Here is a 14,294-nt window from a genome sequence, read left to right as displayed (position 1 = left end):
TCCAAATATCCTGTTGCTAAGATTCTGTTACCTGAAGGCACCCGTAGTCAAGTGGCATAGAGCAATGGTTTTAAAACTGAAAGAAGATTGAGATCAGCTTTAAGGAAGAAATATTTTACAGTGGGTGGTGAGACGGTGGAACAGGTTGCCCAGAGAAGTTGCGGGTGTTTCATTATTGGAAGTGTTCAAAGTCAGGTTGGACGTTCCTTTGAGCAATCTGATCTAGTGGGAGGTGTCTCTGCCCATGGCAGGGAGATGTTGGACAAGATGACCTTAAAGGTCCTATCCAACCCAAAACATTCTATGAAAAATAGCTGTTTAGGTCCCACTTTATTATGTAACACAATTTGGTAAATTTTCCATTAACTTAGCCTGATTGTCTCATATGTTGTCTTATGTTTGAATTTTCATTGAATTATTCCATATTTAAAGTGAATAAAACCAGTATTGGCTTCCTGTATTGAAAGAATAGAAGTTTGTTTGTTGTTGAATGAGTGTCCACTACAAAATAGACTTTTTTTTTTTTTTTCCAAACATTTAACAACCGGGGAACACAGGAGGAAGAGAGATGTTATAAAGTAGCCCTTTGGTACTTCTGTATCTAAGTTATGAATGCATTACAGTTAATTGTTGCATCTCTTTTGTGGGAAGATAGCATTTTATAGCTAGAAATAAATCAGCATTAGAGTGCATCAAGGCTTCTGAAATTTCTTACAGGTAAATTACTTACTGTGTTTTCAGTCTTTTTGTTGTGTGCAATCTGATTAAAATCCAAAGCAAGATGCACATCCAAGTGAAATACAGTAGCTCGTTAAGTTGTGAACTGTTCATAGCAAGTCTTAGTTGGAGTATAATGCCTGTCACATGGCATTCATTTACCCTCCACCATGCTTATTCCTGTTGATTTAGAGCCAGGTGTGACTTTAAAGGTAAGTAAGTCCAAATAAGATATTTTCTTCCAAACTGTGAAAAATTACCTTTTTAATTACTGTTGTCCAATCTGTGTACTGCTCATACCTGTAAAGCTCACCTTATTTCTTTTCAGTCTAAGTAAGTCTTTTATTAATATTCCTGGATACTCTGTGTATGAATTGCTGGAAATGATTTTTAAAGCAAATGTTTGAAAAGATTTGGGAGAATGTTTAAACCCCATTTTGCTACACTTCATTGTAGCAAACAGTCTTCTGGAAGTAAATGTACAGTGCTCAAAAAAGAAATTATTCAGTTTAAGTTCATGGCAAAATCTGGTTTGTTTGTTTTCCATGAAAGTTGAGTGGAAGGTTTTTTTTTTGTATACCTGATTTTTGTGTATACTAATTCAGAGTGCTATATCATACTTACTTTCAGCAGTATTTGTATACTCTTCAATTCCTGAATTGTATAGTGACATGAATCAGTTCGTGTCATGTTTGCAGAGTAATTCTTACATACCACTGAATGTTACAAACACAATCTGAGGAAAAAAAAATGGTTTTCTTTTAGCTAATCTTACATTCAAATGCACTGATACGAAGTTAGGTGACCCCGCTACATTTTAAAACTTAGGGTATTTTCCTATTGCAGTGTCTGGAACTGGACAAAAGGTTTTGGGATACTGACCTAACAGCTTAAAACTTTGAGCTATTGCAGTTGCCCTTTCTCTTTCCTTTGCTGATCTCTGGCTGCTACTTTTTCTTTTTTTCTTTTAGCTGTCTAATAGCTTTCAAAACTCAGCTTCAGAACATTTAAAATAGTAATTTTTTTATTGCTGTGTTGAAGTGTTGATTTTGAGAGACTGGGATAGGAGGTAAGAACTGTTTTTGAAGGCTATTCCTGGATATTTAAATTTTTAAACACAGTGTGCAATATGCTGCAAAAGAACTGTTGTGTTGGTTTTGTCTTGAGCTCAGATGCAATTAGCTTTACATCAAAGAGTACTCAATAGGTAATTTTTGTGCACAGCAATTAGAACGGTAAAATATTCAAATCTACTGTCTGTTTTCTTCCACCCTGTGTAAATAGAGCACTTACAGGTCAATTATGAATTTCTTATTTAGGTGTTCTCTTGCCTCTTCAGAAAAGTGCACAAATATATGTTGTGCTGCTGCTTTTTGTTGCTTTTTTTCCTGCTCCACCCTTCCCCACTTTGTTGTTAAGTAGCTTCTTGAGGATGATGAAGAGATGCTTTGATGTTTGGAAAGCTTAATGGGAATACAGCTTTTATGTCAACTTCTGTTCCTTATTATATAATCCTTTCCTTTGTCAAACAATTGTTTGTAAATTTAGCATTGACGTTAACGGTAGGGAGTCTGGACTCTGATTAGCAAGTAGTGCTAGATGCTCTCAGCTCAAATTAAAATGTCTACCACCTTTCAGGGTCTACTTAAAAAAAAAAATATGGGGGAGGGTGGTGACTTTTTTTTCATTTGCTGTAGTCATAAAACATATAGCATTTATAATGTTACCTTTCAGTTAAGGTAATTTACAGATTTCTTAGTGTCCTCAGTTAAAGTTCTATTACTAGATAATGGAATAAGTCACAATGGAATTTACTGTCTAATACTAGATACTATCTGTGGTAGAAGTCAGCATAGCACACAGGGCAGAAACCAACAGCTTTGTTCATTCTTGCTATTAAAAGTAAGTTGGGCCTGCTGAAATTGTCTACAGATACCACCTTGTGTGGTGTCTGTACTTCTTGAATTGTTGACTACCCTTCAGTTGCTTCACTTAATGTGAATACAGTGGTTGGTTCTTATGTCTTTCTTACCGTAATCCTTTATCACAGGTCCTAGTGCCACCAATCTTATAATAGGCTCCATCGCTGGTGCCATCCTGGTAGCAGCTATTGTCCTTGGGGGGACAGGATGGGGCTTTAAGTAAGCAATGCCGCATGTCTTCTCTTCAGTGGCTATGGCATTTCTATTTCTTGCTTATATCACTAAATTTTGAGTTCCTGCTACAAGATTTTTAAGTAACTCCCTCCCACAAACAATAACAAACTGTTTTACAGAGAGAGAGAATTAGGCATGTGCTGAACAAGAGGAAGAAATGGATTCAAAACCAGCCAATGTCATCAGGGTGCAAAGTTGAAGAACAATAAAAGAAAATTTAACATTCATGAATTCATCCTAGCAATTAGCAAGTAAGCTCTTTTTTAAATTTCCAGTTAGTAGTGTTGTTCTCTTTCAATTGAATACAGTAGTTAAAATTCCCAAAAGATAAATTTCTTGGGAAGTTTTTATTTTTGAATGCAATAGTACTTTAAAACTGATTTTTATTTATTTATTTTTTTTTTACATATAACATATAACATATTATTTTAAGTGAAAAACGGTAAGTGGTGGCAGTACATAAATAGTTTAGAGTAACAAAAATGCATTACTGAAACAGTTGTCTCAGAAATACCAGAGCTAACTTTCGTTTCTGGCTGCTTGCTTTTTATTACTGAATCACAATTTTAATAATATTTCAGCTTAGCTTTAGAGAGAACACTTTGAAACCTCAAAGTCTCTCCTGAAAGGTAAGAACTGTTCTCACCTGTTTCTAGTTCAGTGTGTCGTATAGCTATCAAGAGTAACATAGTCATTCTACTTGTGACCATTAAAGAGAGTCATGTGCAAAGATACTGAATTACTGATTTTTTTTATAGTCTCAGGTCTATATGCATTCATGGTCCATATTTGGTAAAAAGATCTAAGTTTAGAACTAGTGCTTTAACCTTACAATTCAGGGAAGCACACACAAAAAAAAAAAAAGTAAATTTCCATGCTATTCAAGTTGCTATTGCTTTTCAGTAACATGAATTAAGAATAAGTCATGATAGGACAATAAACCATAATTCCTCAATAATCATTTTTTTTATAATAATTGAAATAATGTTATATATTATCTATATTCATATTCCATGTATGACTTCAGGAAAAAAAAATTCTAGTTGATGAAGAAAGATATAAAAACCATAAAGATGACCTGATCATTATTTTCTCTCTTCGTTCACTTTCAGAGGTCACCTGAAAATGTTTATTTCTGTTTGACTGTTACATTTGCATGGAGTCTGGTGACCTTAATTACACCTGTATATAGAAGCAAAATAAATACCTTTCAGCCCAGTTGAAAACAGAGTTTGCACACACTGCTGGAAAAGACAATTATTCATTCCTGTTGCACTGCCTGTCAGTATCAGGGTTTGCAGAAAGACCCAGCCTCTGCTGCGTTCATTCTAGTATTTCTCTAAACACTTGCTCAGGGCTTCATGCCTCGCACCCAGAGCTGGCCTGGAGCAGGTGGAATCGGCGCTCCCTGTGCTTCCCGTGGCACTGGCACAAGCTGCAGAACTCTGTGTGTCCCTAGCAGGACTCAGAGCGCTGGTGTTCGGTGCTCCTCATTTACTTCAGTAAGAAAAGATTAAATACAAAAATGTATAAAAACATCAGTCAATTTTTAGCCCTGGGTGTATATATATGATCTTTATAAGCCTTTTTAATACCTGCTGATAGACTTACCTTGAGCTGCTTTATTTTTTTTGTTTTTACAGTTTCTCAGTTAAATAAATTAAATCCACTTTCGTGTACAATAAATACTCCTGGTTCAGTCTCCACTATTTGTAAGCTACCACAGGACATCTCAGAACAATGTAGCTTTAATATAGTCCCATACCTTTACCATTGTGTCTCATATTATGACAGATAAATATTTTCCATATTTATAAATAGTTAAATAATTGTTTTTAGTATTTATGCATTTTTATTGTGTTTCTACATCAAATTTGTGTTCAAAAGGAGAGATGCAAATGAGGTATGTATTTTAGAACATGCAGTGACAGATTTGGATTCTTTTTCGGTGTTAGCAAATTAAGGAATTTGGATTCTTCCCATTTGGTGGATCGAAAGATTTCATGTCTAAAGGTCCAGTCTGTACCTTAAGCTTTTTACAAACTTTTTGTACATATCAAGTATACTCTGTAGTATTAACAGATATATTTTTTTTTTCAACCATAACCTATAAAATGCAGAACTATAGGATAGAGTTGTCCTTTTACCTAAATAAGTCATATAAGCAGTGCAGAAAGTTTTCAGGTTAGATGAAGAACTGATTGTTTTTTATTTTTACATTTTACTGCAGTTACCTTTTTAACTAAATACAGCCAAATTTTCTGCAAGGCTTGTGTAAAAATATATTTTTTTTTAAATTGAGAACAACAATGTATGCACTTCTAACGTGATAATCTCAGAATCACCACTATTGCAACTTCCCATGGGAATTAACCAAACTATAGTTTGTTGAGAAGTATTTTTGGGTTAGTATTATGCCGTCAGACATATGTCTGCTTAACAAGAAGTCATATAGTTTCTAGACAGAGTATTTATCCCTAAATTACTTATTGCATTACAAATGTATTATTTGTTTAAAACACAGTACAAGCTATTAAAACATAAAAGCTTTAGGTGATTCTGAATTTTAGGTAAACTCTAAACTTTTTTTTTTATCCGTCTTGTGCCTTACCAGCCTTTGGCCTGGACTGAAGCTCTTTTTCATCAGCACTGTAGCACCTGTTCTTCTTTGCATTCTGCTGTCAATCTTTTACCCAAATATAAAGCTCATTATACCTATAGAGGATCTGTATTGGAAAAGTCTCAAAGTTGCTATACTCAAAAGACCAAATACAAGCATTCATTCTGTAGCAGAACCTCAAAAACACTGGCCTGGCCTAGCTCACAGCTTGAAGTGCATGTTTCTTCTGGGGGTTGGAGGCTTTTCAACTTGTATATGAAAGAGGTCTTGCATATGCAGACCCTCTGATACTTTGCTTTAAATATATCTGGAGGGACAGATGAGGATAATAAAGGACTTTAACTTTTCCTTTTTAAGCAAGTGATATGCAAATATGAGAGAAGGTAGCTAATGCTTTACAAACTGGGAGATGTGATTTCTGTTTCACAGGTTATCAGATTTTCATATGAACATACGGTACTGTGGTGTCAAGTCCAAATCAAACGTAAGCTGCAACTAAGCAAATTTTGTTCATGAACTGGGCCGGGGGGGAGGATTGCAAGGGAAGCATAAAAATAGGCTTGATTCAAGTTTAGAGAAATTAGGTAAAAATTGACAGTCAATTTATAAGAATGAATTCTAGATTAGTTTTTCTAATGAAGTCGACATGTGGATGCAATAGGGAAGGAAAAAAAAGTCTGACCATCTTTGGGTGCATAGAGCCTTACTGAACCTTTCTGGTTGTTTGGAGTTAAAGGCAACTCCAAGCAGAGCTGTGAGTGGAAACCTTGTTAGGAAATAGATTTTATTTCAGTTGAGCTTTGCATAGTACTTTTAAAGCTGCTGGGGTTTAGACTGCATTAAAGGAAGTCCTATATATTTCTGTCGGAACTCTGCTAGGCAGTATACAGAAATAAGGCATTAATGAAACATGACATTGATTTTGATGTAGCAAGTCTGTGCAAGATTTCAGTATATGGCATCTTATACAGGACTGACACAGGGCAATTTTATGATGAGAGTATTTTTTATGTGGGCCTTCTGCATTGGCTGCAATGTCAGTTTCAGGAACATATGCTTATTGCATATATTCATGTACATTTGCAAAGCTACTGCAGTAATATAAGCCAATTAAATGCTTTTGTTATCAACTTTAACAATAAGACGGTTTTTAGTAATAAAGTAATGGTGCTAAGAATCAATGCTAGTAAAAGTGATGTAAATGTGCTTGGAAAAACTGATTCTTGTTATATCACAAGGCGTAAGTGGCTGATAGAGAAGAATTGATAGTAAGTACAATTCTGTGTAGTTCCAGCAATTGTTTCGTAGCTAAACAGCTCCAAGTTTTTCTGTTTTTTAAATGGAGCATTAACGGTTGAATTAAAAACTTGCTTAGCCCTTAGAGATGCCATATTTTTGTCTGGTCCATGCAGATGCATGTAGACCCCAAAAGCTTATGCAAGGTAAAGTGCTAAGAATGCTATTGGAGACCTTGTGAGGAAGTAGGTTTCATGCAGCACTGCCTTAAAGCATGTATCATGACCTAGATACAGCCACTACCTACATAAACATCAGCATCAGAATCAAATTATGTATTTTCTCACTTTTTTTTTCCAAACTAGTACAATAAACAGCAGGTCAGCATTTTATTCTAAGCTACTTATATTAGCCTCTCATTTTGTTAATTTCAATTTTATTTTTTTTAATAGCAAAAGGGTCATTTATTTAATTTCTTGACCAGCATTTGAACCATGCTTTAAGAATGCTTATGAAAGCATTGGCTATTTTAAATGATTAAAATACTGGCTTTGGACAAATCTTTAAATACTTCAGTAGAGGATTTGCAAGTAATAGACTGTGTAACCACATGCCTAATTAGTGGGGAAAAGAAATGCAGAGGATTACAGAAAGATATTTATTGCATATATCCAGCCTTTTTTAAAATCATTTTTCTTCTCTGAAATATTTTTTCCTTTGTAACAATAACCATATTATGCAGTGTAATGCTTTATCATATTACAGTGTAGTATGTTTTTTTGGTTCAGAATCATCTATGATTTTGTTTTTGTTAGAGATTTTTTTCTGGTCAGATTACAGACTGGAAGTCTGACTATCATTATTTAACTAGGCATTAAAATGTTAAATGCAAAAAGTAGTTAATACGCTTAAAGATTTTCCACATGAAACAACAAACTAGGAAACAGCATCATTCTCTTATGTGGCCTTCCCTACAGGTCTCTTCTGCTTGCCCTGCTATTTGGTTTCCCCACAGATGGCCCCAGTTTGCTCGGAATACACTGTTTAAAGACAGCAAACTTGTTTTATTTTCAGATAGAGGGAAGAATTTTAAAAGGAGTTTAGTTTAGTAATCAGTTGGAGTCGTGTATCACAGATAGTTGCTGTCATACATTGAAATACCCCACTGATTTTTTTTAAGGGAGACATCCTTTTACTTGTGTCTTGGGCTCTATCAGTACTGTGTTTGAAACAGCTTTCAGCACGCACTAGTGCAGAGCAGCGCCACTTGTGTCCTGGGCCAAGTACTCACAGTCTCTGTTCTACAAATTCTACAGTTGCCTGTTGTCTGACTGGGCATGGACACGGGCCCAAGAAAACAACGTGTATGAAACAGGCCCTGGAGATGTGTCTAGTTAGATAATGTGATTGAATCAGAGTCAAAAGGATTTTGCTGAAGCTTACTTGAAGTTTAGCTTAATACTGTGTGAGAACTTTTGCTACTATAATACATAGCTATAAAATGGTGTGGGCTGCAAATATCCAGGATTTGAAAATCACCTAGTTCCATTTCTGCTCGTTCTAATTTTCTTAGGGAAGATAGCAACTGGTTCTATTTGCTGATTTAAGAAACACTGCTGCCTTCATTGTAGCATTAAAATCATCCTGAATCATCAGCCATTTTAAGGCAGGTCAGGGAAGCACCTGACTGCTTACTTCTGTGAAGTACTAAGACTGCAGCAGAGATCTGTGGCAAGTTCTTAATGCTTTGCACATGTACTATGCTGCCATATAGGCACTGTAAGTGATGCTCAGTGTTTCAGAGGCTGTTTCAGGCTAATGTCTTCAGTGTTCTTTTGGTTCATCGGGTGTTGTTTTTCTTCTTCCCCCTCTTACAACATTCATAGCAGAATATCCAAAGTGAAGAAAGGCAATAATTTGATTAGTATCTTATTCCTTGAAATGTGTATTTCAGATGGATGAAATACAGATCTGGCCTCTGTAGCTTGCTCTAAGAATTTAAAAAAAATTTACTTGGTTTAATTAAAATAAGTTCAGATAACAGAATGTAATTTGGTACAAGGTTTTAATGACTTGTGCACTTAAAACTAACCGGAACATGACACTTTCCCTAGAGTAAGAGGACAAATTATGTCATCCAGATTTTTTACATGCATTGATTATTTGCTTTAAGGGATTGACTAATTAGTTGGTCATCACTAGTGTTTGAATTTGGGTATCCTAGACAGTGTTTAAAGGGGGGACGGGGAAAAAGAAGCAGATACCCTTCTCACATTGAAACAGGCAGGATAAGCATATGCAAAACACATTTTAAGTCACGTTTAACCAAGTTACTGTATTCATACTACTTACCATGCAGCTTCTAGAAGATGGCCTGAAAAAAATAAAAACAAAAACTTACCTTAGATTTAACTGTAGTACAGAGGAGGATGGATTGAGGTATTGAAGTAAAGTCAACTTCAATCAAATGAAGTGTTAGTACAGTACTCCTAGAGGGGAAATGATTGAAAAAAATAAAAATGAATATTGTGATATCTCAAAAGCCAACAATTCTTACAAAGCATGCACCTTACAAAAATGCAGGCACTGGTACCCAAAGAAAATACAAAACAAAGGATGCCTACTAGTCTTTGACAGTCTTCTCAAAAAGAAGTTGCCTTTGCAAGCATGCATTAGTGTCTTAATCCACTAGGAAAATTTTGTGCATTGTATATTTAATGTGACAGCAGTGATGCTGAAATTGCCTTTCTAGCGGGCTGAAGAAACTAGAAAATCCTGGGGATGATATGTAGCTTTTAGGGAATTAATGAATTCCTGTTTCATATTTTTTGCATGTCAGTTTGGTGGCGGTAGTGGTGCATATGCCCAATGTGAGAACTAAATGCATGAGCCCCTTGCTTGATGCCCCACATAAAGCCAGATACTGGGGAGGTTGCACCTAACTTTTATTGTTGCTTTGTGGTGTCTTGCTGTTTGACATAGGATATCAAGTATCGTAGGAGACTGGATATCACCTACCAGGCTGCTATCCACTATTAACATTAAATTCTGACCGTGCAATGTGTAAAGCTGTCCAGTCTCCTTCGAGTGCAATGTCTGCTATATTTTGCACCTTACTGAGATTCTCAGCAGTTGTGGTCAATAGTGTGGTAAATGCTCACAGAGGTTCTCACGTTTTCCTTGCATGAGAACATGCAAACTAAATTCTGGAATAACCAAAGATGGGCACCTGCTATGAGAACTAAAGTCTTTGTGTGCTTACATATTTACTATTGACTTGATTCCACTTAGGTATATGCATGCTTTCTTGGCCTAGTAGACAAACATTACTATGGTCTGAACATTTCTACAAATTTAGAGCATTGAAGTGCTACAGAAAAAAAAATTGAATTCCATATGCCAGTGTGATCTTCAAGCTTCACAAGGAAATTAATAGTTGATACTGTGCTACAGGAAGCCTGCAACCAAATTCCTTGAATTGTTACCTCTTGGAAAGGTGACTTGTTAAGCTGACACAGTGTGAGCTTTTTACTTTACTATGACCTTAGCGTTGGCTTTGTTCATGTAATATCTAACTAATGTTTTGCTTTTTTTTTCCTACCCCTCTTTTCTACTCCTTTTGATGCAACCTGGAAGAAATGTCAAAAAACGAAGGTTCGATCCAAGTCAACAAGGCCCTATCTGAAGAAATGTAATTCAAAAAGCTGCTTCTTGCACTACCGGATTTTGGGTATGGTATCTTTGCTGTGGCTGTGCAGGAACTAAATCAACATGGAAGAACATAAAAAAAAAACAACAGCTACAACCACAATGTTGGGATGTTAGGAAATGAGAAGATAAAAACTGTCCTTTTTGGAGATAAGTTCAAAATAATTCCTCCATTCACCTTTCTCTTGTTAACATTAAGTGATAAGCATTACAAGCAGTTTCACAATCAGTTTGTTTTTTTTTTTCCTTTTCTCAAACAAAGGAGGAGACACACAGACCAAGTACAATAAGAGAACTATTCCAAAATAATGAAATAGCGAAAGATTTTTTTCCCAGCCTGCTGGCACTCTAACTTCACCTGAGTTCGCATGACTTCCTTTTTCTTAACAAACTCCAGTGGCATGAGGAGCTAATTACAAAAGGGTAACCTGCATGGCTCACATTACAAACAACTGACATAACAAGCTGACCCCAAGCAGAATCTGCAGCCCGATAAATACCAAACACTGGAAAGATGGTACCAGGCTCTGGCAAACCTCACAGCCATACGGTGTGCTCTGTCACTGGACTTCAGAGCTCCCTGCTCTATGAGCTCGCTGTCTGCTTTGTTTGGTCTCCTGGGCCAGGAGCCTGTTGGGTACAGAAGCTATTGAGTGGTGGATGTAGTTCTTCCAAGAAGGAAAAAGTGTAAATATGGAAATAAGATTTTGATGTATCATTTTCACAGATTATATATATACAGAGAGAAAAAGGATTTCCGTATAAAAAGGTTCTATTCTTTACGTAAATCTATTTTTGATGTTGGGTTTGTTTTTGTTTTCTTTGCTCCCCCTTTTTTCTGTAGCATGTTGTACAGCAAGTGTTCTGGGCTTGCTCAAAAAAGGCAGAGAATAGCATGCAGATGCAGGGAGTTGTGACACCAAACATACATGGTCTAATGTTTGAATGCTTGAAACCAAAAACAATGAAAGTGTGTAAATGCATATCTATGTATTGACTATAAGTCTGGATTACTTCTTATTTTGGCTGTTTTTTGACAGATCTTCCGTAATACCATGTCAGAAAGTGACACCCTCAAATTAATCACAGAAGTGCCAAGCTTTTTTTTTTTTCTTAAACTATAGCTTTGTGTGTTTTTGTCTAGATTCTATGAAATAAAAACTTAAATAAGCCTTAAAACACTAAAAATATGAACAGCTTGGAACAAGTTATTCTTCTCTTCCCCTTTGCCCACCAAAACCAACTTGCAAAGATGACTGACGCTTCTGACTCACTCCCTGTATCTCCTTGATGCATTCCGTTTTTCCAGGTATAATGCAAAATTAGCATTTTGACACTTTGCTACTGATACTTAGTAACAAAATGTGTAAAAACCCCATATAATTGTAGGGGGAGGTTGTGTTGTAATTATTGTTATTTTTTTTTTTTGGTATACCTTGTGTACAAACAGATTTTTGCAGAGCAGCAGTACTGCTCCTGTAGTAACCAGGCTACCCTGGGTATATCTGACATGAGAAAGGTATGAAGAGAGCTAGTTTAGGACTCCCTTAAAGCACAGATCTGTAAGGTCTGGCTCACCCTTTTTATCTTGATTTAAATTATGTAAGTGAAGTGGCCTGAAAATTTAATTGCTATAACAGATAATCAGAATTAAAGATTCTTCTGTATTTTTTTTATTTAAACGTTGAATATTAGTAACTATGGAAGTCCACTTTTACAACATATTCCATCTTTGTTCAGTGAAAATCTCTCTTGAGTAAGCTTTAACAGTCAGAAATAATGCTGCAGATTTCTTGTGACTTACTAAAAAAAATAAAGAAAACCTTTCTCATTTCAGTTATATTTCTTATTATGATGTTGGATCCAACAGTCTCACAAGAGAACTACAATGTATTGTTTTGGTTGACAGTTAATATTAAATGTTTCTAAACAGCTTTAACATAATCACATTAAACACTTACTACATTATGGATTAAAGGTGCTGCACACAGGTAGTCAATATTGACATATAATATAAATCATATTCTGAAAAATTCCTGCCTGACTTCAAGCAGAATTAAGTTAGTAACAATAATTCTATGGCAAACCAAAAATACTTGCAAATATATTAACGGCCTCTAAACTTAGTTTTGTTGGGAACATAATCCCCAACTTTAAGAGTTCTGCTCCCAGAGTAGGTGTAACCGCAATTGAAATATCAATTGTTACCAAAAATGAAATAAATCAACTGAATATATATGTAAGCTACCTGTGTAATAAACCTTTGAGGAGCATTTCACAAACAACATTGTAAATGTGCGATGTGATGTTTTAAATCAGACCACAGTGGTCCCCAAATATTATGTACATATATTCAGTGCTGGAGTAACTTTTAATTTACACCAGCAGTTTCATAGGAATTATGATTTCTTGACCTAGTTTATGCTCCACTCACCAGCCGTTGCCTGTATGTGGAAGAACACATTCGCTTTCTGCCCCGTGTGTACAGAATGTAAGTGATAACACGGCACAGAGTGGGTCCAGGTTGAAGTGCTTTCTGCGGTATTAGACAATAAAAGCTGTTTTAGCTAGGTGTTGATTTTCTACATCATGTCTTTGCTGTGCTTTGGAAAGTATATACACATTTAATTTGTTCATCACAGTGCCATCAAAAGAAGACATGGTCAGCAATGTTTGCATTTTGCCCACTGTACATTTGCTTCATTATTTCTTGTCCAGATGAACAGAAAAACTGGTAACTATAGCTCATTCCAGTTTGCTGCATGATCTCACTGAATTGATCTGACCCTCCTAAAAGAGAAGTCTGCTAGGCAAATTAACAGACGTATAGGTGCATGTTAAAAGAAACAGATTACTTAAGGCTGGAATTTAACTAATTTTTCTTTACTATGCAAAGATGGGTATTGCACAAACAAATTCAAGACAAATGTCTGAGGAAATGCCATAGAATACTTGAAGTTATGTTTTAAGCCTACTTAATCGTGTTTTATATTCATTATTGCTTCCACGGTTATTCTTTTTTTAAAAGTGATTTGTAATTATTTTTTTTAGTGCACAACTTGATGTTATAAATCATTTTTTGTTTGCGGTTAATACTCATTCATATCTTGTTGGCTGCTAACGAATGGAAATTCAATAGTCTTTGTTCTGCATCTTAGCAAGATGAGTATTAAAAACATCATGAACATGGAATGGAGGAGTTTTTAATTTTCAATCACTTTTTCCTTATTTATTCTCTCAGTTTTTGTTTAATTTTATAACATTACAGTTACAGCAGTGGAAACTGACAGGAATTTACTTTGACTTGAAGATCTCTCAAACTTTGTCACATCTCACAGCAAGGGTCCCTCTGCAAGAAGATGTTGTGCACACACTTTCTGACACAGGTGGGGCTCAAGCCTCAGAGCACAGTGTTGAGCAGGCAGGGAAGGGGGGTTTTTGTGCCTGCTTCAGGCCCCCCTTCAGTGAGTTGAAGGAAAGCTGTATGCATTAGTTAGTTGAGGAGAGCCTTTCACATTTCAAAAAATCTGAATAATTGAAGTCTAAATGAAGCAATTTAAAAAAAAATGTTTTAAAGGCCTCAGTAGATACTATGGTCATAATTTTAATGGATTATTGAAAGAAACTCCGTCCATCCATCCATCTCCCCTCCCCTGACTAATTCTGCTTTCTCCAGCTCCAGACAGGGAAACAAATTAGTCTCTTGTCTTAGTCCTGCCACAGTTACATACGGAAGCACGCTCATTTAGAAGTGCAGAGCAAGGGAAAACTATCATTAATGGATCTATCATCCACTTTTATTTCCTGTCATTTGAACATAGAAGGATTTGTCTATGAACAATATTACCATGCAGACA

The 14,294-nt window shown here is 35.7% G+C and overlaps 1 protein-coding gene across 3 annotated transcripts in view; it reads left to right on the top strand.

The window, feature by feature from the left end:
* Positions 1 to 13,548, top strand: part of ADAM23 (ADAM metallopeptidase domain 23) — a gene marked incomplete at its 5' end in the record, with an annotated part of 74,415 nt that extends 60,867 nt beyond the window's left edge. Inside the window, 3 exons of one of the 3 annotated variants that reach the window (XM_084289166.1) lie at positions 2,768 to 2,858; positions 5,923 to 5,977; positions 10,366 to 13,548. In XM_084289166.1, the coding sequence (XP_084145292.1) occupies positions 2,768 to 2,858; positions 5,923 to 5,977; positions 10,366 to 10,494 (275 nt within the window). In that variant the 3' untranslated portion in view covers positions 10,495 to 13,548. The remainder of the gene's footprint in view (positions 1 to 2,767; positions 2,859 to 5,922; positions 5,978 to 10,365) is intronic. The other 2 variants (XM_084289163.1, XM_084289164.1) reach the window with 2 other exon arrangements.
* Positions 13,549 to 14,294: the final 746 nt, after the last annotated feature.

The sequence above is a fragment of the Netta rufina genome (genome assembly GCF_964035555.1).
Source record: "Netta rufina genome assembly, chromosome: 6".
Taxonomy (NCBI): domain Eukaryota; kingdom Metazoa; phylum Chordata; class Aves; order Anseriformes; family Anatidae; genus Netta; species Netta rufina.
The sequence above is the reverse complement of the archived record's forward strand: the minus strand, read 5'-3'. Positions and strand labels throughout refer to the sequence as shown.